Source organism: Petaurus breviceps, unplaced genomic scaffold (assembly GCF_028583685.1).
Source record: "Petaurus breviceps papuanus isolate PSGF00001 unplaced genomic scaffold, PetGlider_PUasm1.0 90601, whole genome shotgun sequence".
Lineage (NCBI taxonomy): Eukaryota > Metazoa > Chordata > Mammalia > Diprotodontia > Petauridae > Petaurus > Petaurus breviceps.
The window spans coordinates 2653917-2681128 of record NW_027187282.1 but is presented as its reverse complement, the minus strand read 5'-3'; the positions used below and the strand labels follow the sequence as shown (position 1 = coordinate 2681128).

The window sequence follows — 27212 nt, the reverse complement described above, 5'->3', positions numbered from 1 at the left end:
ATGACATCTGTGGGGGGGGGGGTGTCATAGGTTGGGTGAAGAATGGGGCATCTCTGCTGACTGAGTGGTCATAAGATGGTCACCTACTCATGTTGGACAAGAGAGAATGGTCCGGAGGTACAAAAATAAATTGGGGGACTTTCCAAAGCATTAAGACATCCCACCCATGCTGGGTTTGGACATGGAATTTGAGCAAAACAGGATGGAGATGTCTTTGTCAGCATTTTTGTGGTTGTGCAAATGGTCTTCTCAACTTGGTAAACAAGTAGTGAGCATTAAATTAAAGTTTGAGGCCCACTGTAAGAACCTATCTTTCCTGATATGGTCCATGTAATATATCAAACTGATTGGAATAGAGTACAGCTCCAAATGAATTATTTCTCAAATTTGTAGTCTGTGAAGAGAATTGGATACACACAAATAATGGTCATACAAAATAATATAAAAAGGAAGCATAAACACAATGATAGGAGAGGTTCAGAGGGAGCCTTCCTAGAGGATACTGTACTCTTTGTTTTAGGAGCAAGTCTGCCAAAACCAATTGTTTATTAATTTAGCATCATTCTAAAGTCAAGTATTTTTAACCTATAGAGAGAAACATCTAAACTGGTGTATAGTCTGTTAACCCCCCTCCCACTCCATGCCCTCTGACATGTCTACCCCCAAATGATTTGAGGTAACATTTGTAGGAATCTCAAACAAGGAAAATGCCCTCAAATGTCTTTACCACTAGGTAGATCATAGGGCATGAGGAAGAAGAGGATCTAAATAGGGCCACAGATTGAAATAGACCCTTAGTCTATTTCAGAAGAGTACAAGGAAAAGATTCAAGGCTGGAGAAAATATTATTTCCTGATATTTCCAGGAAGTTTTAAATATGTTGAGCCTTAGGGAGAAGCCACAATGTAGTAGAGCCCAGGAATACTTTTAAGAATGGTCAGCATGTCAGAGTTTCATATGTTCTCTAATACCTGCATTGGATTGAGTTTCTTTGGTGTATTAAGAGTTCAAGATCGAATCCTGATTAATATGTGAAGTGAGCAAGCTGTTCGTTAAGCTATGTGCCGGGCATTGTACTAAACTCTGTGCATGAAAAGAAAGACAAGCCTGCCCTCAAGAAGCTCACAATCTAATGGGGCTGACAGCTAGCAAACACTTATATAAAAGCTATGGACAGGATAAATTGGAAATGCTCAATGGGGAAAGGCAGCAGCATTAAGGGGGATTAGGAAAGGCTTCCTGTAGAAGGTATAGGACTTCTTGCTGATCCTTGAAGGAAGCCAGGAGGCAGAGATGAGGAGGGAAAGCATTTGAAGCATGTCATTCAAAGTTGGGCATGGAGTCTTCTGTGTAAAGACCAGCAGGTAGCAGAAAGATAGGAAGGGGTGATAATCATTAAATATCAGTTTTTGGCCCTCAATAAGATCCAAAGCCTGAACTAATCAATCAGACTGCTTTGCTTTGCTCTAAAAATGCCCTTTCCTGTGTCTGTAACTTGAAAGACCAGATAAGGTAGACAATGGGACAGGATGCCTAGAAATTCAAAATAGTGGGATTTCTCTTATCTAAGGGGGCATACTCCATGGCTGGGGGGTGAGGGTGGGAAGGGGACACACAGACATCCTGATAGCATAAATTCCAACTGACAATTGTCTTGTCAATCTGTATTTACAACTAAGAAACTTCCTTTCTCATGATATGGATAAAAAACCATATGGAGACTACGAATCTGAAGGACAGAGACATCCTGGGATTGTCCTAAAACATATGAAATCTTTGCCATTCTTGTGTCAGGCAGTCAGAACTTAGGCTTTGGCTCCTTGTACATATAAACTTGCTAGCTTTAAGGGAATAAATGTATATCACCTAGCCTGTTTGCAGACTTTCAGGTTGACAGGGGTTAAGGTAAGAAAGAGTTTGAAGCCCACAAAATTTTGTATTTGATTCCTGGAGGTGTTAGGGAACTGCTGGAGTTTTTTGAAAGAGGTGGGGAGAGTGTTCCATGGCCCAAGCATTTTTGCAGATCACTTTGACACCAGAGTGGAGGTGTCACTGGAGTGAAACTTGAGACAAGGTGATGACCAGAAGGGTGTTTGGTAGGTGGGAAACTGGAAGGATGGAGGTGCTTTCAACTATGTAGTAGGAAGAGGGGAGGCCTGGAGGAGGGTATGGTAGGGATGAGGAGTTCAATTTTGTACATGATGAATTTAATTAGAGATATATGCCTAATAGGCAGTTGGAAAAGTGAAATTGGAGGTCAGCAGAGAGATTGGGGCAGCATAGAGATGGTTGTTTAATCCATGGGAGCTCACAAGAGTCAAATAGGATAAAGGAAGCAGAGAAGAAGGCCCTGGACTGAGCCTTGAGGGGGATATGATCTGGAGGAGGATCCAGCTGAAGTGCATAGGTGGAATGAGAATCAGGGGAGATCCCTGAGAGTGAGGATGGGGAAAAGGCTGTTGAATGTGGCCATTAGTCATGCACTTGAGTTTCTCTTCAGCCTTTTCTTTTCCAGGGGAATTATTAAAGGTATTTTTTAAATAGAGCTTTTCTGCACAGGAAAGTATATTGGGTTATTTAAATGGAAATGCAAAGTGAGAGGCAGTTCTGGTTCATTTGCATTTCTGGAGGACTCTAATCTAGGTCTGGGAGCTTGCTTAAACAATTAGCAATTGAAAGAGAGACTCCTTCAGTTTAGAGCTGGGTGGGAATTTGGAGATCTCCTAGTTTGGATAGGCCTGGGGGACCTGCTAGAGTTAGCCCATAGCTTGCTCTACCTGGGTCAGAAGGCCAGCTTCCAAATAGCTTTTTCCTCACTGTGGATGTCAGCTTGTGACCTCTATTGAGCAACTGTAGGTCAGTGGTCCAGATGAGGAATAAACTACCAGAGAGAACAGGACTTAAGTTCTGGCAGATCCCCAGACTAGACTGGGTTTCTGTGGCGCCACTGAATTCAAATCACTTCTTAAGGTCTGGTTGCAGCCATACCCAACAATAAATAGTTGAATCTCACTGGATGAAATAAAATTATAGAAATCCTTGATTAATGCCTACTATCCTTTGTCTGGTAGTTTAGAAAGTCCTGGCTATAGCACACCTGACTGGACTTCTGTTGGTTCCCCCACTAGACTTCATCTCCTTGTCAAGCATTAATATAAACATGTGGGAAGCTAGTGCCTGACTGTGAGATTTGGGCAAACCCAGGCCCCATGCCACCTCTTCAGCTTGTGGTCTGTGGGATGGTGGGCACTTCACCTGGCCCTTCCCCAGACAACTCTTAAGACCAGTATGTTACAGAGGAGTGGCTTGTCTGTACCAATGGAAGGAGTTTCCACACCAGCAGTTCCCAGGCTTACTAAATCCTGTGATTTAGTCTGACCTCAGACTTATTTTCTAATCTGCCTTCTCTTTTGATGATCTGGATCCCTGCAACACAACAAGGTAATGTGGGCCTTGCACATAATAGGCATTGGCAGGTCAAAAGGCTGTTCCTGGGACTCTGGCTGAAGCTGCTTCGAACACTTGCCTTTTACAGGTATGAGAGAGTTGATATTGCACTCCATGTTGTGCCTCAAGACACCGTGGGAAAAGCGTCCCTTGAGGCAGCCATTGAATTGCCCAGGATTCTATGCCAGGAGGAGCAGGATGCCTACAGGAAGATCCACAGGTAGTACCACTGTCTCCATCTTCCATTGGGACCCAGAAAATATCCATAGTTTGGCTCATTATCCCCTCTTGAGGAATAAAAAGAATATCTCAGTATCCTCTTGACAATATCTTTGGGTCAGAGGCAGGCTTTGTGATCCCTTACTAGAAAATGAGCTTATCAGTCATGGAGACTGCCCCAAATGCAAGGCTTCCTGGGTCCCTTCTCTCCATCAGATTTTTCTCCTTTACTTACAAATGTCCACATGCTTCATTCTGGGAAACTGGTTGCAAACTGGGAACTTTGGCATGCATGCTGTCCTACCCCCAAAAGTTGCATGGGATCTAGAACTTCTACTTTCTAGTCTTAAGGATTCACCATCCACTTAGGGTAAAGACTTTGGGAATTTTTTAGTAAAATGACTGGTCCTGTCCTTGGTGGCCTAGGGAGCTGAGGTAGCTGCTGCCCAGTTTGGTATCCCCAGCCCTGGAGAAGGTTCTGGGAGGTCTGTGCATTTGAGGGGAGGACTGAACTTGGCCTCTTGTGTCCTGCTCTGTACCCCAGTCAGTGTGGCAGCAAGGTACTGAGTAGTTCTTTAATTGAAGCTTTAGTCTAAATAAGAAGTCCAGTAGAAAGATGATTGGCCCTGGTTACAAGGAGCATTCATTCTCATTGGGGCAAACAACACACATAGTAAGGTTTTTGTAGGAAGCCAGATGGCCAGATCTTGGAGTCCTTAGGGTACATTGGCAGATTAGATCAGTGCCCAGGGCTCTGGAGGGCAGATGAAAAGGCCAAGTGGGCCTCTGTCTTACTGGCATGATTGTCTTTGGTGATTCACCACTTATGAATGGGGACCTGGGCCCAAGCATTGGTGTTCCCTCCTGTGGGAGTGGGAGTGGGAGTGGGTGCTCATTAATGGATTCTTTGGCATCCAGGCTTGTTCCACTTAGAGAACCCTCTGCTGATATTAACATTTGTTGTTTGAAACTTAACATCTAGGAACTGATATTTTGTCAAGGGGAGAACTTCTTCCACCAATGCAGATCTTGGTCCTGACCCTTGTGTGATTCAGTAGATGAAGATGTCTTCCCAGGGACCTGGGCCTTCAAGTTCCTTGCTCTCTGACTGACTTCATTATTTGTCTCCACTTAGTGAAGCTGGCTCTGGAATGCCTCTGGGCCTATCCCAGCTGGTGTTCCTTTGGTGAGCTCAGGGGCACCTCCAGTGTGAAGTGTGATGGGAGATACCACACTTCAAAACAGGAACCAAGGGCGGCTAGGTGGTGCAGTGAATAGAGCACCAGCCCTGGAGTCAGGAGGACCTGAGTTCAAATCCAACCCCAGACACTTGACTCACTTGCTAGCTGTGTGGCCTTGGGCAAGTCACTTAACCCCAATTGCCTTGCCTTCCCCTCTTAAAAAAAGGTAGAAGAGAAATTAGAATGATAGTTATCAGGCATGGAAAGATCAGGTAAGGGTTTTTTTTTTTCAGACTAGGGGAGACAAGGGCATGTTTGTAGACAGAAGGACAGGAGCTAGCAGACAGGGAGAGATTGAAGACAAGTGATAGAATGGCGATAGAAAGGAATAGAATCATCTGCCTGTAGAAGGCTTTGCCTTGGCAAGAAGGGCCACCTCTTCCCATGACGTGGGTGGTATAATTACCCGTGTTGGCTCCTTCATTGGAGTGGAAGAAAGCTCTTTGATGGCAGGAATTGGTTTTGCCTTTTTCTTTGTATCCCAAACTCTTAGCACAATACCTCAAAATTCATAAAAGGTTGTGGATTGATTGACCATTTCTTTTGTATTTACTACACAGACACATCTTTGTCCTTTTGCTAGAATGAATGGAAGCTTCTTGAGGTCAAGGACTAGTTCCTCTTTTGTCTTTATCGGCACATAGTAGTCATTTAATGATATGTGCTTGGTTTTTTGAAGGCATACCCTTCATTATAGTTATGAGAAGAGCTCCTCAGAATGGTTTTCTGCTCCTTGTAGATACTTGAATAGTTTACTTTGCTAAGTGGGTTCTAGAATGATGCTGTGATGGCTGAACATACAGCTTTAGTGGGTATCTACAGAGAACTCTTCCATGTGCACACACTCCACTCCAACCAGCAACTCCCAGGGACACAGCAAGGGGCCGGTTTGACGAAAGGGGGAGATATTCACCATTTCGCCACAGATGCTGCCGGAGAAGCCCTGGTCTGCATTGGGCCAGTGCTTGGTGTAGCAGGAGTACAGAATTTCTAGGGTACATCCTTCCTGCAGCCCCCACCAGAGGAGCCAGGGGCAGGTAGCACAGGGTTGCAAGACATTCCCTTGACTTGACTTGACATAATATTGTGTTAGTTCCAGCTCTGTGCTCTAGGTGTCTCCCTGACCAAACCCAGCCTCAGTTTTTCTCCTCAACCAAACTGAGAAAGTAGGTGCGTGGGAGATACCTGTTTATTAGAGCTCTTAAAGATTAAAAGGGTCACATTCTGGTATCATTAAACCTTTAGTAGTTCAACTAAATGTAATTAAAGCCTTATTTCAGTCATCCCACCAGTCGGTAAACATTTATTAGGTGCTTACTATGTGCCAAGCACTAAGGTAGGTGCTGGGGATTCCAAGAAGGGCAAAAGCTGGTCCTCATCCTTGAGGATCTCTCAATCTGTCCAATGGGGGAGATGACAACTCTGTCCAAACAAGATCCTTGTAGGCTAAATGGGAGATCAGCAGCAGAGGGAAGGCACTGGCTGAGAGGACATTAGTCCTTGGGAGATCCTGTGGGGAAGGAGAGAGTAAGTAGGGCCTGGGTTTGAGTATTTCACCAATACACATTGGCTGGATGACTCACACCATCTCTCAGTGCCCCCAGGCAGCTCTTAGGGGGGCTCTCTACACCAATGAAGTCATAGTTCTGAACCAGAAAAGACATGCACATTAGATGACTGACAGCTTGCCTGCTTGATGGAAGGCCTTATTAATACGTTTTGTTCAGTTGTTTCAAGTCATGTCTGACTCTCCATGACCCCATTGGGGGTTTTCTTGGCAGAGATACTCCAGTGGTTTGCTGTTTCCTTCTCCAGCTCATTTTACAGATGAGGAAACTGAGGCAAACAGGGTGAAGTGACTTGCCCAGGGTCACACAGCTAGTAAATGTCTGAGGCCAGATTTGAACTCAGATTTTTCTGACTCCAGACCTGGAGCTCTCTCCATTGCATGATACATAAGAGAATCAATCCCAAAGTGCTCAGCTGTTAACCTGAACTCTGCTTTTCTTCAGCCTTACCCATCTGGATGCAGTGACCAAGATCCACAATGGTTCAGGTAAATATATCAGCAATGCAATATTCACAATGCCTACGGCAATTGTAAATATGCTGATGCAATTGTTAATCACAAAATATATCAGGCTTTCTATATGGGGGATAAAGAGAACATTTATTAAAATACCAAAAGACTGAGTCCCAAAACCAGAAAGTCAAAGCCATCAGAGTAGTTATGAAATTGGCACAGGTAGATAAAGTAGAAAGCACCCACATTCTCAAGCCTTTAAAACAGAACCGGCTACCTCAGGCAAAGGTCCTCCTCTCCCCACTCACAGCAACCACCCAGCGTCTAGGAAGCGTGCTCCTAGCAGCTCCGGCCCCTGGCAGTCCTCAGCAGGAGTCCTTAGCAGAAATTCTGGCTGACTAAAAAAGGGGTTCGTGCTTCCGAGGCTGCTGCCTCTGCTGCTGTTGCCGCCCCTGCTAGCCACAGCAGGGACTCTAGCTTGGCTTCCGCTTCCTCTTGCCCTGCCCCTTCCTGCTACGTCAGCAAGTCCAATGGGGCATGGAAGATCTTTAAATCCCATAACCCTTACAGTAAGGTAGTTGGATGGGAAGCCAGAGGCTGGGCCCGGGGATTTAAGCTTCTTGGGGCTCTCTTGACAGAATGATCGTTCTCTCAGGGTAGATGGCCTGGCCTCAAGAATATATTTCTCAGCTCCTGCTTTCTCACATCCTTCCCAAATCCTACCTCCAAATTCAAGGCTGTCTTTGGACAAGGCAGTCTAAGTCAGAACTGGTGACCTCAGAGGGCCCCCACAGCTCGCAGCCTACGATCCTATGACCAGATATTGTAGGTTGCAAAGATACTGCTTGTAGGGGATGTCAAGCAAATCAAGTGGGCAAAGCTTTTGAACTCAGTCTTTCAAATCAAATTTGAAAAATGAGGTAGTTATGAGAGTCACAATCACTATTTTTAGAAGACCCCAGATAAACAAAAATGAAAGTTCCCCTGTGGCAGAAGGTAGGTGTGCCCTGTACCCAGAGAAGGACATGAGGTAAACCCAGGAGAAAAAGAGCGCTGCAAGGGGGGGTGCTCTTAAAATGGGGAGCACCCTGTGCATGGGGCTGGAAATGGAGAGTGGAGGGCACGGGACAGCCTCAAATACAGGGTGTTAAGGGGAGGAATGATAGAAGATGGAACACCTTGTGAAGGGCCTCAAACATCAGACAGAGGGAGTTTTCTCTTCTAGAGGCAGTGGGAGACACTTCAGATTTGTGAGCAGGGCAGTGACATGGTCACACCTGGGCCTTAAGAAGATGCTTTAGAAGCTGTGGAGAGGATGGGTTGGGAAGAGAAGAGAGACTGGGGTCAGGGAGACTGATTCAAAAGTGACTTCTGAATCAGGTGAAGGGGACGAGTGTGTCTGTGGAGAGCAGGGGACAAACTCAGCAGTGTGTCTCATGATGTTTCTTAAATGATTGTAATTATTAGGATCTCTATGTCTCTCTCTTTCTATCTCCTTCCCCCTCTTTCTCTCTGTCTCTGCCTCCCCCTCCATCTCCTCTTCCCCTCCACACCTCTTTTTCGCTTTCCCTTCTGCCTCAGTCTCTCCCCTTCCTCTATCTTTTCCCTTTCTTCCCCCTTCCCCTCCACCTCCCTCCCTCCCTTTTCCCTTTTCTCTCTCTGTGTCTTTATCTCCCCCTTGTCCCCTCTCCTCTCTCTCTTTTCCTCTTCCTCTTTTTCTCCCTTCCTCTCCCTCTCTCTTCTCCCCCTCTTTCTCTCTTTCCCATCTCTAACTTGCTGTGTCTGTCTCTCTCCACCTCCCTCTCTTTTTTCTGTCTCTTCTTCCTTCTCTTTCTCTCCCCCTCCATTCCACTCTCCCCTTTTGCCTCTTTCTCTCACCCCCCTTTCTGTCCATGTTTCTCCCTCCTCTACTCTCCATCCTCCCCCCCCCTTGGTCTCCTCCCTCTCTCTTCCCTTCTTCCTTTTTCTCCTCTTCACCCTCTTTCCTTCCTTTGTCACTCCTTCCCTTTCTCTCAACTTCTATCAATCTCCATCCCTTCCCTATGCTCCTCCCCTTCAGTCCTTTTTCTCTCCCTCTCCTCCTTTATCTCTGTCCGTTCTCTATATTCTCGACCTTCATTCTCCACCTTTTTCTCTCCCTCTTGCTTTGTCTCTTTCCACCTTCACTCTTTGTCTCTGTCTCTACTCTGGCTTCCGCCTCTTTGTGTCTCTATCTCTCTCTCCCCTATCTCTGTCTTCAACTCTGTGTCTCTGTCTCCCCTCTCTGCGTCTCTGCCTCTCTCCTCCCTCTCTTCTGTATCTCTATCTCTCCCCTCTCTGTGTCATTGTCTCTCTCCTTCATAAGTGTCTCTATCTCTCCCCCTTCTCTCCTTTCTCTGTCTCCCCCTTCTTTCTGTGTCTCTATCTTTTACCTCTCTCCTCCCACCCCGTCTCCCTTTTATTCTGTGTCTCTGTCAATCTCTCCCTTCATGCCTATCTCTTCCCTCTCTCTCTCTGTCTCTATCTCCCTCCCCTCTCTCTGTGTCTCTATCTCTCTCCCACCTCTCTGTGTCTGTGGCTCTTCCCTCTCTGTATCTCTATCTCTGTCCCCCTTCTCTATGTCTATCTCTCTCCCCTCTATGTGTGTCTCTCTCTTTCTCCCCTCTCTGTCTCTGTCTCTCTGTCTCCTCTCTCTGTCTGTCTTTCCCCCCCCTCTTCCCCCTCTCTGCATTTCAGTTTCTTTCCTCTTTCTGTGTGTCTCTATCTCTCTTCCCCCCTCTCTCTGGGTCTCTGGCTCTTCCCTCTCTGTGTCTCTATATCTTTCCCCTCTCTCTGTGTCTTTTTCTCTTCCCTCTCTCTGTGTCTCTTTCCCTCTTCTGTGTCTCTGTAGCTCCCTGTTGCCTTCTTCAGTTTGACCTTTCAGAGTCTTGATGGGCTTCCTGACTGCCAGTCCCACACTGGCCTGCTAGCTTTTCCACAGACACTGGCAGACATTTTTCCACAGACCTGCCTCCTCTAGGCCTTGGCAGAGATGGAGCCCAAAACTCCTGCAGCTGGAGGGGCTCAGCCTCAGTTTCACCTCCTTCTCCCCTCTACCCTTATGTCTTTATCTGTGAACATGTGGTACCCCCCCTTCCAAGACATTATTTCTATGAACCTCGTCTCCCCAGGCCTAGCACATAGCTTAATGTCCATGCTTAAAGTACATGTTTAATCAGTCCATGTGGATTGATTATTGGTCACCAACAATTGGGCCCTTCCAGATCCAGACAAAGTTGCCTCTCACTCATATATAGGCAACTTACCAAGTGCTTTAGGGGGCCAAACATCAATTGAAAAATCATGGTCTTAGTACTGTGGAGGGGGGGGGGTGGGTTGTTGAGTGTGTGTGTGTTGAGGGGCATTGGTGGGATGGGTATGGCTATGGGGGAGTTAGGGATTAGGTGATGTGTAGGGGATATGTGAATGGGGGTGTAAGGTGTATGTAGGTATGGGGGTATATGTGTGTGTACAGGGGTGTGGCAAAGGTATATGGGGGTATGTGGTATGTATGGGGATATGGGGTGTGGGTAGGATGTGGGGTATGTATTATGGGGTTTTGCTCTATGGGTGTGTGGGGTATATGTGTACGGGTCATGGTAAGTATCATATATAGGAGGATATGTTTGGCAGGTATGTGGCCACTCATCACAGAAAATGTCCCAGCCAATTTGCTGCCTGCCACCCTGGCCCTGTAGAACAGGCCAGTCTAACCTGCGGCCTGTTTGTGGCACACCAAAGGATTTCCTCTACATCCAAAGGATGTTTTGCTCTCCATTTTTGAGGCCTGAAGGTTGTGCAGACCTGCTGTAGAAGCAAGGAAGGCAGGAAGTTGCTCTCTTCTGGGATAGCTTCTGATGTCTGAAGGATCCTAGCTCTAAAACTGGCAGAGACTGCAGAGGCCATATCCTTCCCCACCCTCATTTTACAAAGGACGACACTGAGGCCCAGTGAAGTAAAGGGACTTGCCCAGGGTCACACAGAGAGTAAAGAGCAGAGCCTTAATTTGAACCTAGTTTTCTTAATCCCAGAGCCCAGGACACTTTCTCCTTATAAGACCTGTTGCCTATAGAAACTGATCTCCTTCCTTCCTGCTCCCCCCCCCCATAGCCTCCTAATTAGCAGCAGGTCTTGACAAAAGTTGGGGATATGTGCCAAAATTAAAACAAGTTAGTGACAAGTACAGAATTATAGCTTGTCAGAGCTGGAAATGGGAGCATGTTTAGCTCCCTCATTTCAGGTAAGAGGAAGTGGAGGTCCCATGTTCAGGGCCCTCATGCTCATTACCCTAGCTGTCCAAACACACCACTTGGATCTGTCCCCTGTACTCCTCCCCCCAGCCCCAGATTATCCCCCATCTATCCATTTTATCAAAACACTAGAGCATTCTGCTTAGGGTGGGAAAGAAGTTACTTGTCCCCTAAAAACTTACCTGGGGATATTTGCATTTTAAAAGAATTGCTTTTTAATCTAAATGAATCTGTTTAAAAAAACAAATCTTGATCCTACCACAGGAGATAAAATGGACAATTTTGATTAAGTGAAATAAAAGTTTGTGTACAAACTTGAGGCAGGTAAAAAAAAACCTGAGTTTCAATCCAGCCTGACACTTAGGAGCTCTATGACCCTGGGCCAGTTGATCAACCTGTCTCCCTCAGTTTTGTCATCTGCAGAATGGGGATAATAACCAGGGTTGTTGTGAGGATCAAAATAGAAAGTTTTAAGGCGCCTTGCTCTCTCTGTCAGGAGGTGGATGGATAGCTTGTTACCCAGAGTCCTTTGGAATCATGTTGGCTCATTGTTTTGCTGAGAGCTAAGTCTTTCAAAACTGTTGACAATTTTTTATTGGATAAATTGTTCTCCTAGTTGTATTTGCTTCATGCTACATCAGTTTCTTTCCTAATCACCAGACTTCCATCCCATTTCTATTCCATCATTCATTTAGCCATTCATCAATGAATAGAGCTGCCATAAAGAGATTTGTACATATGTGGCTTTTCCTGCCTTCCCTGCTGTCTTCGGGCTATAGGCCTATTGCCAAGTCAAAGGCTATGGTCGGTTTAGTGACTTTGGGCCCTGGTTCCAAGTTGCTTTCCAGAATGCTGGACTAGTACAGGTATAATTTCTATAAATGGAGGGGGACCCCTACCCTAGCTGCCCTACATATAACTCCCCCCCCCAGATCCTCTCACACCTCCACATACACACACCCATACACCCCTCCCACTGATGAATGTGTTTTTGGCCAAAAACTCTTCCTAGTTCTGTAAATTAAAGCAGACGCTGGGTTGTATATTAGCCAAACCCCTCCTTGTTTGCTGGGCACTGGGCCTGTGTTGCTCCCTGAATCCATAGAGTTCTTACACAGTGAAAAGGGCAGCTTCCCTTACTGAACTGGAGGGTTTCCTCTGCTCCAGTTGCCTGAACCCAGGGCTAACACTTTGGGACAAGGGAGGTTGGGGACTGGGCTGTGGATGCTTATTGCCAGAGAGCCCTAGAAGTCAGGCTTACTGAGGAGCCTCTAAGAAGTTTTTTTTTTCCCTCCCTTTATTCTCCCCTACTCCCTTGGCTCATGGGTGGAGCTTTTGTTCTCAGTGGGCTTAACCCCATCTTGTCCCCCCAAGCTGAGATGAAATTTGGATAGGGGCCACTTTTCTTTGGTGATGGTCTGTCTTCTCTTTCCCCTTGAAGTGTTTACCAAGAACCTGTGCAATCAGATGGCGGCCGTCAGCGGCCCCCTCATGCAGTGGCTGGAGGACAGACGGGAATATAATCACAAGCTGCTTCTGGAGTTGGAGCGGGAGAAGGCAGCCCTGCTGGATGAGCTCGACAGCCTGGACTAAGGCAGTGGGCATATTCTCAATAAACGATGCATCTGAAACATGATAAAAGCATAAGGAGAGGTTGCCTGGGAGTCCTGACTGTAGGCCCCATTAGGACAGAGTTTCTGTTCCCCCCTGTAATTCAGCCCTAGCCTCTGTAGCTTGGTTATTCATCACTGATGGGAAGTCAGCTCATAGCTGTGAGCAGAGGAACATGGAGGGAAGTCCAGCACCCAAAGAGCGAGTCATACAGAATCTGGGTGCTTCTAGGGAGTCCATAGGCCACCTAGCCAAAGTCCTACATTTCTAAATGAGAATAGGATTCTTTCCTACAACAGGAAATGGCCATGGTGGCAGGCCATGAGAAAAGTGCTTAGAGCATTGGTTTTTAGTGGGTGTTGTCAGCTAGGTGTCTTTTGCCTTAATTGCTAAGTTGTGTTTCCATATTTCTTGGTCCCTGAAATCCTCCCTCTTCTGACCTAGGGGTCACCTTGTGTCCATGCCAGCCTTTGTTTAACATAACAGATGAGTTCTAACAAAGTTTGACAGCATTAAGCAAATCCTGGGTTCCAGTTAGGGGCAACTAGGTGATGAGGTATATAGAGTTTGGGCTGGCCCTGTAGTCCAGAACACTCATATTCCTGAGTTCAGTTGTAGCTTCAGACAGTTAATGGCTGTGTGACTCTGGGCAAGTCACCCCATGTCCTTCAGTTTCCTCATCCTATAAACCGAAGGTGATTAATAGCACCTACCTCCCAGAATTTTGGTGAGAACCAGATAATTTGAAAGCACAGTATCTGGCACCTGGTATCACTATATAAATGTTAGCTATCATCATCTAAGCCAGTCTTTTTCTACTTCAGCCTCTGCTGATGGCCAGGGGTAGAACCTAGCATACCCTCTTCCTGCCTTAGCTGGTCCCACCAAGACTGGTCCTGCACCGACATAGACTTGGGAGGTGGTGGCCTAGAGGGGTTACTTGAAGTCCTAGGTGACTAATATTAATAGGGATCTAAGCTTAGGTCAAGGACACCTACCCAAGGATTAGAAGGAAGGACAGGTCAGTTGTAAACCACAACTCAACAGATATCTAGAAAAAGAAGTCCTCAGGAAATCCAAGGAAAACAGTCGTTTTAGCACTTTAGAGCATCATTGTGAGACAGAGAAGTTTGCTGACACTGGGGTTGGGGTCTGGTCAGGAAGACCTCATGGCTATTTCCAGTGCTGGGACTGAAAGGCGGCCAGGACTGTGCACCAGGGCATGAAGAGCTCCCAGATCTGTTACAGGGGGAAAAGGAGTGTTTGACACTCTGATAGCTCTTCCTCACTGTCCAGTTTGGGGTTAGAGATCCAGGATCAACTGCAGAAGGGACCTGTGTCCAGGGGTGGGATTCAAGAACACAGAGTGGTCCCAAGGCCTACTGTATATTGAGGGGCTGGGGAGATGTGGGTGTGGGTGTCTCAGCCCTAGCCCCCAGCCCAGTCTTTAGCATGCAGCAGAATAATCAGGGCAGGAAACCTAGACCAATGGGGAAGGTGCAGTTCTGTGCCTCTGAACCAGCAAAGCTCTCTGGCTGAAGGTAACTGCCACCAGCAGCTAGAATTCCAAGCAGGAGCCAAACCCAGGCCAGGAACTTTGAATCAGACCACTTTGGGGGGCACCAAAAACTGGTAAGTGCCCATCCTGAGCTGTCCCTGGCATTCTGGAATGACCCAACACTCAGGACCCAAGAGAGTACAGCTCAGCCCTAACATAAAGAGGGAAATCAGGAAGCGTGCAGAAATGAGCAAACGACTCCACTGCAGCTATGTAGCTGCCTGTGGTTTAAGAGACGGTGAGTGAGGAGAAGGGGAGTAGGGCACCAGTATTGAGCACAGTTCTCTTTTTTTTTTTATAAAGGAGAATAAAGAGAAGGAAAAGTATAGGAGAATAGGATAGAGGGAAACACATAATTAAAGGTCCTAACTATGAATGTCTGGGATGAAATGCAAAAGGACAGGATTAGAAAGCAGAATCCACCATGTTTGTAAGAAACACCTGAAGACTAAAGATTCCCACAGAGTTAAAATAAGGGACAGCTGAAGTAAAGCCTTAAGAGGTCTGATGAATTCATTGACCAACCTGATTGCCAAGGTCCTATGATGAAGGCACTACCTACCTCTGAGCATTGTCAGATGCTTCAAAAAGGGTGAAGAGGTGTTGGGAAGGCCTGGCAAGGAAAAGACCACTGGACCCAGGGATATTTGGTGAACTTGGAGATACAAGTAGTTTGAGCAAAATGCTGGGGATTAGGACCAAATGACAAAGGATTCAGCAGTTAGTGACTGGTGAGGTGGTAGAGAGAGTAGTGTCAGCTCCTTTTTAGGAGTTTGGAAGTGAAAAGAAGTAGGGGGCAATAGCTTGAAGGGGAAGCAGGATCCAAGGGACCTTCGAAGCTTCCTAGGGTCACCAGAATGTTTGAAGCCAGAGGGGAGGTGGCTAATGGAGAAGATTGGGGAGGGAATTGAAGACATGGGGAGCAATGGCAAGGAGGAGAGTGAGCAGGAGAAGGAAAAAGAAAGGAAGCAATGCCAGAAAGAGGAGACATTTGGGAATTTGCTGGAATTGGATTATACCATAGGTGAACAGGAATCTGCTTCTCCCCCTGGCATGGATTCCAGGCAGGGAATATTCCCAAATTCAGGAAGTATGTGAGAAATGAATGCATCCCTCTATAATGGGCACTTCTGTGAAGCTAGAGCTGTGCCTGAGGATGTTTTATGTCTACCTTGGGGTCACTGTCAAAGATAAAATGTTTGCAGGGTTCATAGATCTCAGAAGCCATCTTGTCCAATCCAGACTGGGGGGTGGGGGTGGAGGGTAGGAATCCCAGTTCTAAAACACATTCAATAAGTGGTCACATTCATCTGGCCTCTGACCTCAAGTAAGATTAAACCTACTCTTAAGGAATTTCCTGCCAAGGAAGCCGATTCTGGTTTGGGGCCAGCCTAATTGTTAGAAAGCTCATAGGGTAGTAATTGAGCCTCACTTTTCTAATCAGTAAGATGGGAATTCTGATGCCCATACATGAAGTAAGCACTTAGGGTTTGCCAAGTTTCAATTGATTATCACAGCCTTGAGGAGACTGAGGCTGAGAGTTTTTGTGACTTGCCCAGGGTCATGCAGCTAATTAGTGCCTGAGGCTGGATTTGAACTAAGGGCTCCAGACTCAAGCTAAGTCCAGCTCTGTATTAATTTCACCATCTAGGGGGCAGCTAGGTGGTGCAGTGAATAGAGCACTGGCCCTGGAGTCCTGGAACCCAGGACCTGGGTTCAGATCAGGCCTCAGACACTCAACACAAAAAAAATTAGCCATGTGACCTTGGGCAAGTCACTTAACCCCAATTGCTCTCCAAAAAGCAAAAAAAAAATTTCACCATCTAGCTGCTCTAAAAGCACCATGTTAAATATCAGCTACTCGGAGCTCTAACTCAGGGGTTCTCAAGCTGTCCCGAACCCCTGACACACCCTGAGGTTTTTTAGCCTTGAACCCTTTCTTAGGTTGCTTGGTAAGGAGAAGCCATGTGCTAGAGTTCTGTCAAAGTTTTGTTTAAACTAAGGAGTTTGAGCACTGTGGAGAGGTCTGAAGCCTAGGCCTTTGGCATCAAGGCAGTTAGCAAAGCCTCCAAAACGCCAGAGTTAGGGCTCCCCGATCTGGGGAAATTCGGGGGATAGCTGGACTCAACGCTTGAGTCTGTGGCTGAAATAGGTTCTTAAAGTTCCCAAATCTCTGGGCCGAAGCTTAGAACTTGCCAGGATGCCCCATTTGTAAGGCCTGAGCATTATTTCAGTGGGTTTTGCAGATGGACAGAGCACCCCCCCTAGTCCAGTGAGCCATTGAAAGTACTTACTGACTCAAGCCCTGGCTTTTGAAATTCCTGGTAACTGCTCAGCTAGGGAGAGGGGCTGTTGGGACCTCTTAATTTAGCATCAGAGGAAGGGGCAGAAGGGCCAAGGAGATAGGCATTGTTCACCTCAGCCGCAGGGTTTGTGGAAAGTGGAGGATGAGGGGAAGATTGCTGTAAAGGGTATGCAACTTGGGGGTTGGGGGGCGACCAGCTTCACTTCGATTCTACTTGAACATACTCATCAGAGCCTATGAAATCTGACCCATTTTCCCCAGTATGTTTTTCCAAAAGAGCTAGGAAGGGGCAGGGCCGTCTAGGTAAACAGGGATTCCTGTGGGGCTTCCCCACCCTAGGATCAGGCCAGGCCAGGCATGATCAGATCTGGATGTTCCAAAGATGATTCCAAGGAGCTGGGGGGGGGGGGGGGGGGGGGGGGGGGGGCGCCCGGGGCGGAGTGGCGCGGGCCCCCCCCCCCCGGAGGGGGCGGGGGGGGGGGGGAGAGGAGGGGGAGGGGGGAAACACCGAGGGGGGGGGGGGGGGGGGGGGGGGGGGGGACTGGACGGTGGGGCTCCTCTCCAGGACTGGTGGAATGATCCACTGATCATTCCGCATCCACCATGGAAGTGCCTTCCAAATTGGATAGTTACTGCTCTAGAGAACAGTCCTCAGCTCAGGGGACCAGACAAAAAGGACCAGTCCCTTCAGTTTGCCTCTCTTTGTGGCTTCTCTTAGGCCCCTGTCTGCAAACACGGGTCCCAGCCTTCCAGGGCATCTCTGCAGGCACCTTGTCCCACCTCGCCTTCACCTCCCCAGTCTTCTGCACTCTCTCAAGAATGCTAACAGAGAGGCCCAGGGCCAGCTCGTGGGAACCTACTGGCAGCAGTTCGGGCCCCAAAGGGGGTGAGCTAGTAGGCAGGGCACTGCACCTAGAGTTGGGAAGACTCCAGGTTCAAAGCCAGCCTCAGACACTGATTTCTTAGCTGTGGAACCCTGGGCAACCTGCCTCAGTTTCCTCATCTATGAAATGAGGCTGACATAACCTCCCTCCCAGGGTTGGTGTGAGGATCTATTAGGATATGTTTGGCACCCTTTGTTTTCTGAATTTATCTTAGGCCCCCCCTTTTGCCAGGAACCATTCCTCCTAACAATGAAAAAGGAAGACAGGAAAACCACTTCGGCAAAAAGTAACCCACGCGTGTCTAGCAGGAACTACACTATCTCGCCCCCGCTGCACGCCCCCCCCCCCCCCCCTTAGTGGAAAGACTGGGGGCAACTGTCTGGGAGCGCGCCAGTAGCTTGTTCATTTCAGCGTAAGCATTTCCACCTCGGAGATCGGCCAACGCTTAAGGGGCGGACCAGGCCGGGCCTACTGGACTCGCGGAGGGTCCAGTCGGAAGAAATTGCTCCTAAAAGCGGCCTCCACAGCGAACTGGGCCTGACCCACGAGCCCCATCCCCTTGGGGTCGTTAACCCTTTACCGGCTGCAGCCCGCCCCTCCACCCACTTCCCCCAGCAGATCGTGCAGCTGTTGGGGTCCGTCGAGGCGCTCCCGGGTTCCTGGGGCCGCTCGAGGCCCTCCACCAACCAGCGGCCGCGCCTCGACGGACCCCAACGGCGGCCCCTGGCGTTCCAAGACGCGAAGCCAGCGGCTCGGCGGAGGCGGTGGTCGCCATCTTAGGGAGGTGGGCGCGCTCCGACCGGCCGAACGACCAAGCGATCGATCGGCCACCAGGAGGCTCCCCACTGCGAGGCCGCCCCGCAGACTGTCAGTCCGTCTGTCTGTCCGCCCGACCGTCCGGCGGCTACCGCCGGGGTCCTGTGGCGGGAAGGAGCGGCGGGGGCGGGGCCCAGCGGCGGCGGTAGCGGCGGCGGCGTCCCGGCCCCGCCCCCGGCCTTGGTCCCGGCTCCGCCCCCTGCCCCGCCCCTAGACCCGGCCCCGGCCCCGGCCCGCCGCCCAGCGGGGGACACCCCGGGCGGGCGCCGGGCAGCTAGGCACCATGTCGGGCCAGTCTCTCACCGACCGGATTACGGCCGCGCAGCACAGCGTCACGGGGTCGGCCGTGGCCAAAGCCGTCTGCAAGGCGAGCACCCACGAAATGATGGGGCCCAAGCAGAAACACCTGGACTGTGAGTAGGGTTCCCCTCCCCCCTCTCCCGCAGCCCTCAGCCTCCGCTCCCCCTTCCCGCCTTGACCTCCCCCCAGACCCTCCCCCACCCCGCAGCGACCCTCCTGCAGCCGCCGGCCCAACGTGCCGGGACGGGCTGCTGCTAGCTTCTGACTCGGCCTCGTCAGTGCCAGCAGCGCCGTAGGGGCAGCCGTTCTGCAGGCTGGCTCCTGACCGCCTCTCTCAGCCTGGGACGGGGTGCCCCGTTCGCAGGCAGAGCTGGGTAAACCAAGCCAAACAAAACCAATGTGCTACTTGTTTGAATGTTCGGGGGAGCGGTGGGGGGGGGGGGGGGGGGTGGGGAGGACGAGCTGGACCAGCACCTCCTGGGCTGGCGCCCGTGGACCAGAGGGTCGGAGAGCCGAGCTGGACCCCCTCCCCACTCATTTGATGGAGGAGGAAACTGAGGCCCAGAGAAGGACAGGAACTTGCCCAGATGGCGGGAGAGCCAGGATTTTAACCCAGTTTATGCTGGCTCCAGATGCAGGATTCCTCTGACGGTTACACTCATCGAACCTTGCTAGGTTGGCCCGGGCTGACCTTGACCAGGTCTCTTCTCCTGCTCCAGGCTTCAGTGTTCTCTGTAGCATGAATGGTGCCCCAAACCCCCTTCCAGCTCCAGATACCATGCCATGAAATCTTAGGAAGGTCTTGCTTGGGAATAGGTGGCAGAGAACCAAGGAGACTCCTTTTTTTAACCTTCAAATCAATGTGGCCCTAGACTAATACTAACTAGCAGGTATTAGCTAATAAGGGAGGAACCCCAAGGTGGAAGGTACCTTAGAGGTCAATGCAGTGCAGCCCCCTCATTTTACTAGTGACCCTGAAAAAGGGTCAGAAACTATCTCCAAATCCCACACCTAGCTAGTGTGGGAGGCAGGCTTGAAACTCAGCTCTTCTGGGGGCTCTCTTCCTGGGTCATGCTGCCTTTAATGAGATTGCTAGAGAGAGTTTGAGAGCCTAGGAAATCCACCGGAGTTTAGTTTTCATGGGATTGACCTGGAAAGCTCTTTCCATCCCCCAGGCCCTAGGTGGATAGTCCCACAGTAAAGTATGGCCTGAAGGAGAAAGTTGAGCTCCCAGAGCTCAGACTGACTTCCCAGACCAGATCAAATTCACCATCAGAGCTCTGAAGGGAGGGAGCAGGTAACAGGCAGAACTCAGAGCTCTGGAATGTTTTAGGGTTTGAGCTAAAGGTTGCATTCTCTGACACGTTGCTCTCTGCACAATTCCAAGATCTTCCCAGACTTTCTTTATCGGAATAGCCCCTCCTCCCACCAGCACATGACACTACCAGTGTCCTTTAGCCGCCAGGCTTGGGAATGGCTGTGGGCTGGATTGGGGCGGGGCTCTGACGGTGAAGCTTCGGGCCCAGAACTTGAAGCCAAATTAAGTGCTCTCCTCTGTGCCTCCAAAAGAAACTCCAGGCCACCCCCACCCCCTTAGGAACAGAGGGCTCTGTGCCACAAGATGTAGCCATGACCCTTTGCATCCATGGCCCAGTGACTGAAGGCAGATTGGGTCAGGTCCCCCAGTGGGAGGGAGGCTAGATTTGATTTCTTCTAATGGGTTTGCTCAGTCTACACTTATTCTTTGAAGTCACAGTCCCTTGGGACTCCCTGACAGTGGAGGATAGCTCCCTCAGAGCTCTGAGGCTTCGAGGCCCCAGCCTGGGTTGGAAGAGCCCAGTGTAATGAGTGCCCAGTCAGTCCTTTCAAAGTCCTTTCTTAACCACAGTTCCTTTGAGCCTCTCAGGTGGTATGTGGCACGTTCTTCTCCCTTCCCATTTGGAAAGCCTATCTCCCAGTTGATGTTTCTTGTGACTGTAGGGCACTCTGGCAGTTTCTGGGCCAGTTTCAGGGGTGAGTAGTACTGGGCTATGGTCAGGCACTGAGGAATTTGACCTCAAAGTAGTATTCTGTATCAGGTACATGTGGCATTTTCCTTCTTTACTTACAGCTTTTCTTTTGTCCAGATCCCACTGGTGGGCCCACCTGCCCTTGCATCCCCCAGAAGGTGACACATTTGTCCTCACTCTCTGGAATTCTTTTCATCTACTCCCACAGCCAGCTCCCTAGTTCAAACCCAGGTTCTCCTGTGAGACTTAGCAGTAGTGTCTTAACTGGTTCCCACTTGGAGTTGCCTGGAGTTTGCCCCTCCAAATTCTTCTTCAAATACCACATGGAACAGATTGTGTCCTGTCACTTTAGCAGCATTAGTGAAGCCTTACAAGTCTCTTCACAGGGAGCAAATATGGCCAAGTGGCCCAGCCTTCCAGGTCCTTCATGAGTTGTTTCTTTTGAGAACAAAACTCAGAATCATTGGGAACATGCTGGGTCAGTGGGTCAGCCTGTGGGTTGGGAGTGCAGTGCTGCTCAGTGTCAGATAGTCCTGTTTGGGGCAGGGGCTATCCAGGGGTGAAATGGAGCCATCATCTGTGCCAGCCCTGATCTCTAAGAATTGGCCCAGTCGCTGCTTGCCACAAAGCAATTGGATTTGGCTAAGATAGTCACATTGGGCCACGGACTCGGCTTGATCGATTGGTTTGCTTCTTTCTAATTTAGACCTGATTCATTGTACAAACGAGCTGAACATGAGCATCCCTCAGCTGGCAGACACCCTCCTGGAGCGCACAGCCAACAGCAGCTGGGTGGTTGTTTTCAAGGCCCTGATCACGGCCCACCACCTTATGATGTATGGCAACGAGGTAAGGTGCAGATTGTGCCTCTGCCCCCTCCGCTTTGCCTTGTGGGGTGTTCTCTGGTCTGGAAATCATCCTGGGGAGCACTGACCATGGTTTGCCTCTAGGGTTGTCTTAGGAGGGCCTTTCAGTGAGTGGTAGGAATCTGGGCTGAATGGGAGTCTTGCCAGCTTTCATATCACAGTGTTTACCTGCTGGGGCCTGTAGCTTCGGTCCCATTGCCCACTGAGGTGGGGGCCAGTCCCGAGGGTGCTCTCCTCACTTCCCAGAACTCCTGTTTTCCCAATGAAGATCAGGCTGAGCTCTGACTCTTAGGTTTGAGAGACTTACTTGGGGGTCCCAAGAGGTAAGGGGACTTACTCAACTGTAACCCTCTACCTTAGGCTGTCCATAGTGCAGACTGGAATTTGCTTTCTGTTCCTACATCCTCTCTTTCTTTCTCCTGACTCAGATTTGGCTCTCTTCACTGGATGGCTGAAGGTCCTTCTCTTCCTCTTATGGTTTTCCATCTGACATAAGCAGATTCTTTTCCTCTCCCAAAGTTTATGAGAACAGATTAAGTGGGTGGCCAGGCTAGTGAACAACCTGGAGGGAGAGTTAGTGCAGCCCCAAAGGCCCAGGGGAGACTGCCCAGTGTCCAAGGGGAAGTTGGGCAGATAAGGCCAGGGACCTTTGGGCGGCACTCTCTGGTTCTATCCTTGCACTGTTTTTCTTGCACTGGATTGGAGGCAGTGGGGAACCTGAAATTCCCCAAAGACTCAGCCCTAAATCCATCTGTTTGAAAGAAAGAAAACTAACGTCAACCTCCTGACCCTTTTGACCTACAGCGTTTCATGCAGTACCTTGCATCACGGAATAATCTGTTCAATTTAAGCAACTTCCTGGATAAAAGTGTCATACAGGGTAAGAATTATGCACTTGTGGGAATGAAAGACAATTAGAGAGACTAGGCTAGGCCAGGCCCAGCAGAGTGCTCTGCAAACCCCAGAAAAAAGAGTGTTGGGCTGCTGACCTTGGATGCTTGCATTCCCCAAATGTACAAAGAGGGTGGAGCCTAGAGAAGACAAGATTAAGGATGGGTAGGGACTCTGAAGGGCCTGCATGTAAGTGAGGGTGCATCCTGGAACCACAATGAGGCCATGTAGCTGGATGTGAGGGGCAGCTCCTTGGCCACCAGAGCTGTCTAGAAGAGGGAGGACTAGGCTGTCAGGAGATAGGGGGCTGTGAGGGTGCAGAGGCTAGCTGACCACTTGACAGGCATGTTGGAGAAAGAAGGACTCTAGTTAGGTGAGGTCCTTTCCAATTCAGATTCTGAGATTCAGTTACTAATTTGCTTTTTAAGTAAGGCTTCTAATTAGTAAGTGTCACGCCCCCTTTCATGGAATATGGAGATTAGAGATTAGAGATGTTTGTGATTCTCAGTATAAAAAACAAAACAAGCCAATAATGATGTTGAGGTGTGTGTGTGTGTATAAGACCTTGTTTGTTGACCCCCCCCCAACCCAAGGCAAGCCACAAATAGAAGATACTGGCAAGAAATTTTTTGCAAGGCCCCAAGTGTTGGACACCTATTCATATTTAAATAGTGATTTTACTTTTTAAAAGAGTAAAATATTCTCATTTCCTTAATATTTATCATTTTAAAAATAAATGATGAGGCTATCAGAAAAAGACAAGAGCCTTCCTCTCTCAAGTGGTGAAGGCATTGCCTGCTTCCATGAAGAGGCCAGATGATTTAGTCATTTTTTTTTTCATTTTTTTTTTTTTTAAAGCAATCGAGGTTAAGTAACTTGCTAAAGGTTACACGGCCAGGTGTTTCTGGGTGGGTGCTAAGTGTCGGAGCCCAGATTTGATCTCCAGGTCATCCCGACACTGGAGCTGGTGCTCTTACTCGCTGTGCTACCTGGCCACCCCCTGGCGTTGAAGGGCGTCCATCCCTTCTTGATCAACAGTTCTAGGACTGGGTGTTTTTGTTGAGGAATGGGGGCCCATGCCCATGTGATGATGCACAGCTTTGGGCAGAACTTGTCTTTAGTATGTAGAAATAAATGTGATCAATTGGAAATAACCCAGATGTCTCTGTTTCTAGGTTATGATATGTCTACCTTCATCAGGCGATATAGCAGATACTTGAATGAAAAAGCCCTTTCATACAGACTGGTAGCAGTTGACTTCACCAAAATGAAGAGAGGGTTAGTAAACATTTTCAGGTTTTAAAAGGGAAATTGCAACCATGTGGAGAGTTCTTGCCATGTGGTTTTTCCAGAACATAGCCAATCTCCACAAAGCAGCAGGTATTTCTCCTGTCATTACCGGTTCTACAGGAGAGACTCCATGGAGAGAGCCCCTTTTGGTGTGCCATGTAGGGCGCCTCATTCCAGGCCAGCTGTCCTCACCTCCCTTTGGCAGGGGCCTGACGTCACACCAGGTGTTTGTTGTCAGAAGGCAGTCTTGCTCCCTTCTAGGAGGCTGCAGGGGGATGAGCTTTGTGGCAGTGAGGTCTTGGCCTGGCCCTGAGGCCTTGTTTGCCATATACCAGGCTGCAGCTCTTGCTGAGTCTTTCCTGAAGCAGTGGGTGGACACGTATGCGTTGTGTGTATATGCTCACAGTGTAGCACATGTGTGCATGGGGATTATGTGCCTGCTCATGCTTGCATCTACACATCCATGCTTTGTCTTTTCAGGCCTGATGGAGTCATGAGGACCATGGGTACTGACAAACTCCTGAAAACCCTCCCAGTTATTCAGAACCAGCTTGACGTTCTGCTTGATTTTGATGTGAGAATTTTTTTTTCAAAATACATTGGAATTGCTCTCTTGTTTTCGCCTTGCCTCATTTTCCCCCTGTGCCCCTCCCCCAAGCCATCCCATATAAGTGAGACATTTTTCTTTAAAGGAAAAGAGTCAGCATAATCCATTGATACGGTGAAAAGAATTGGGCAGAATATGCCCAGTCCCACATCTGGAGGTGTGGGGGGGGCATCTTCTTTGGGGTCCAGCTTATTCTTCATCATTTCCCACTTACATGATTATAGTCACTGTATAGACTGTTTCCTTGGCTCTGCTGACTTCTCTCTGTATCAGTTCACCTAGGTCTTTGTAGTCTCTTCCCTGGATTCATCACATGCATTATTTCTTACAGCACAGGAATCTCCCATTACATTCATGGACCACAGTGTGTTGAACCATTCCCCAGTTGATGGACATCTGCTTCCTTTCCAGTTTTTTGCTGCCACAAAAGTGTTGCTCTAATTTGGTGGGTGTATATGAGGACTTTCTTTTTCTCAGTGGCCTCATCTAAGCCGAGCCATGGACTCTGGGTCACAGAGTGGACATTTTTGTCCCTCAATTTGCCCAATTCCAAGTTGCTCTCCTGAATAGTTGTACTGATTCATAGCTCTCCCACCAATTGGCAGCCTCGGAGTGGTTGGGATTTCTTTCTCTTAGTATGTGGGGCGTTCTTTCAGACGGTTGTTAATAGTTCACAATTCTGCTTTTGGCAGCTGTTTGTTCCTGGTCTTTGATCTAGTAGGGAACGGCTTTTGCTTTGGGTATTTTCTCTTGTCTTTATATCTTGGATACCAAGCCCTCCTCTGAGAAATTCAATAGAACACTTTTTTTCTTATTTACTTCTCTCCTCAGCCTAGCCACATTAATTTTGCTCGTTTGTCTAGAAGCTTTGTAATGTTATATAATTGAGAGTCTCGTGTTATCTTTTATAATTGTCTTTGTCACTTGGTGGTCTAAGAATTCCTTACCTACCCAGGGATGGCAAAGGGAGATGATTTGACATGACCATTTTCCAGGCCATCTTTGGATTGGTTTTCGAATGGAGATGATGGGACATTTGGTCCCCACCTGTTAACTGATTCCCCTGTCATCTGCAGGCTCACCCCAATGAACTCACCAATGGTGTCATCAGTTCGGCCTTCATGCACCTCTTTAAGGATTCCATCAGGCTCTTTGCAGCCTACAATGAAGGGATTATTAACCTGCTTGGTATGTTGCTATTTTCCTCAGGTCATAGAGGGAGGGAGGGAGGCAATTTGCTTTCTGAATTCAGTTGAGCTCTCATTGGATCCCCTTTATTCAAAGCCATTCCCTTTTCCTTGGTGTAAGCCAAGCTCCCCAGAAGCTGCCAAGGCCATTGCTTATAGACAAATGCAGCCTTTGCCAAGTCTTGAGGCCTGACTTAGTTGGTCCCATTGACACACTCGTGCCCATTCTCCAGGGCTCTACAGCAGGGCATTGAGCCTGAATTCAGATTGTCATATTCAGGTGAGAGTATATTACTGAAGCAGTTCTTCATTTTTTCCTTAGAGATTCCAGGAAGTTGCTTTTCTCCCTGAGGTGGCTGAGCTGTTTGGTTCTGGGGCCGAATGGTCTCTAGACTTACTCTTGGCCATTCGAGCTAGTTTTTGCTACCAGCATTGTAGGGGGCCATATTTGGAGGCTGGCTTCTAGCCCTGCCCTAGATACCTACTGGTCAAGTTAATGTCCCCTCAGGACCTCAGGTAACTCCGGAAAGGGGGATTGGCCCCAGAGGAGGTCCCCATGCTGTCATAGGTCCAGGCCTCCAAGCCATTTGGGTCTGCCTTTCTTTTCTTGGCTTCTAGTCTAATTGGGAGTATGCCATTTGCTTCCATAAACTTGTGTCCAAAATGAAGCAGGGACAACAGAAGGGCAGAAGTGGGTGGTCTCTTTTGCTCCTCTCCCTGAGATAGGGGAAGGGGATTTCTTTAAAAATGACTATTTCAAGGGAAAACCACTTCAGACACAGCCCTTCACAAGGATCTCATATTCCCAGGTGTCTGGAGCCTTTATCTGTTTATTTTAGAAAAGTACTTTGACATGAAGAAGAACCAGTGCAAAGAGGGGCTGGAGAGTTACAAGAAGTTCCTGGGAAGAATGGCCAAACTGTCAGAGTTCCTAAAAGTTGCCGAGGTAACGTGGCCAGAGCCAGTCACCATTCTCTCTCTGTTGCTGTTCCCATGGCTGACTTCCCTGTTCAAAGTGCAGGGCCTGGTGTCAGGGAGGCTTGGATTCAAATCCTGCCCCTGCTTCTTACCAAGTGTAGGATTCTGGGCGAGTTCCTTCCCCCTCTCTGGCCTCAGTTTCTTTGTCTCTAAAATGGGAGGAATAACTTGTAGTGCCCTGGGGTGGCTGTGGGGAAAGGATGAGATCTTCTGTGCTTTGTAACCTAGGTGTCAGTGGTTGGTATTGTGTTCTTCACAGAATTACTTTCTTTCAGAAAAATATTACTCTTGGATTTTTATCTCCCCTTCACTTCCCAATCTATCCCTTCCCCTCTCCTGCCCAGAGAGCCATCCCTTGTTCCAAAGAACTAAAAAGACGAGTAACCAGGCAGTTCCTCCCAAATGCTGGAGCCCTGCAGTCTGGCCAGCTGGTGACTGTCCCTATGGAGATCAGTTTCCTTTAAGGGTCAGCAGGTTGACATTGGCATGGGGTAGTTTAGTGTGGTGTCCGAGTTGTCTCAAGGGTCTTTCCTTAATCAGGACAGTTTCCTGTGGCTGCAGACAAACCATGATGATGATGATGAGGAAAGTCTCTCCTGCTCCATTAGCTTCATTTTCGTGTTCCCTAGGGGAGCTGAGCCTGCTGGGAAGGCTCTCTCATTATCTGGGGTTTTGCTCACTTGCACCTACTGAATTCTAGCCAGACATAAGC

General features: G+C 48.6%; 2 protein-coding genes across 5 annotated transcripts in view; both read left to right on the top strand.

Moving 5' to 3' along the window:
* LOC138142657 (lys-63-specific deubiquitinase BRCC36-like) overlaps nucleotides 1-12839 on the top strand; it is a 34804-nt gene extending 21965 nt beyond the window's left edge. For all 3 annotated transcript variants that reach the window (XM_069063741.1, XM_069063740.1, XM_069063739.1), the window contains 3 exons: nucleotides 3536-3667; nucleotides 6920-6963; nucleotides 12640-12839. In XM_069063741.1, the coding sequence (XP_068919842.1) occupies nucleotides 3536-3667; nucleotides 6920-6963; nucleotides 12640-12791 (328 nt within the window). In that variant the 3' untranslated portion in view covers nucleotides 12792-12839. The remainder of the gene's footprint in view (nucleotides 1-3535; nucleotides 3668-6919; nucleotides 6964-12639) is intronic.
* A 5751-nt stretch (nucleotides 12840-18590) lies between these two features.
* VBP1 (VHL binding protein 1) overlaps nucleotides 18591-27212 on the top strand; it is a 60970-nt gene continuing 52348 nt past the window's right edge. For both annotated transcript variants that reach the window (XM_069063738.1, XM_069063736.1), the window contains exons 1-7: nucleotides 18591-18785; nucleotides 21388-21530; nucleotides 22352-22427; nucleotides 23614-23716; nucleotides 24209-24302; nucleotides 25412-25523; nucleotides 26362-26468. In XM_069063738.1, the coding sequence (XP_068919839.1) occupies nucleotides 18656-18785; nucleotides 21388-21530; nucleotides 22352-22427; nucleotides 23614-23716; nucleotides 24209-24302; nucleotides 25412-25523; nucleotides 26362-26468 (765 nt within the window). In that variant the 5' untranslated portion in view covers nucleotides 18591-18655. The remainder of the gene's footprint in view (nucleotides 18786-21387; nucleotides 21531-22351; nucleotides 22428-23613; nucleotides 23717-24208; nucleotides 24303-25411; nucleotides 25524-26361; nucleotides 26469-27212) is intronic.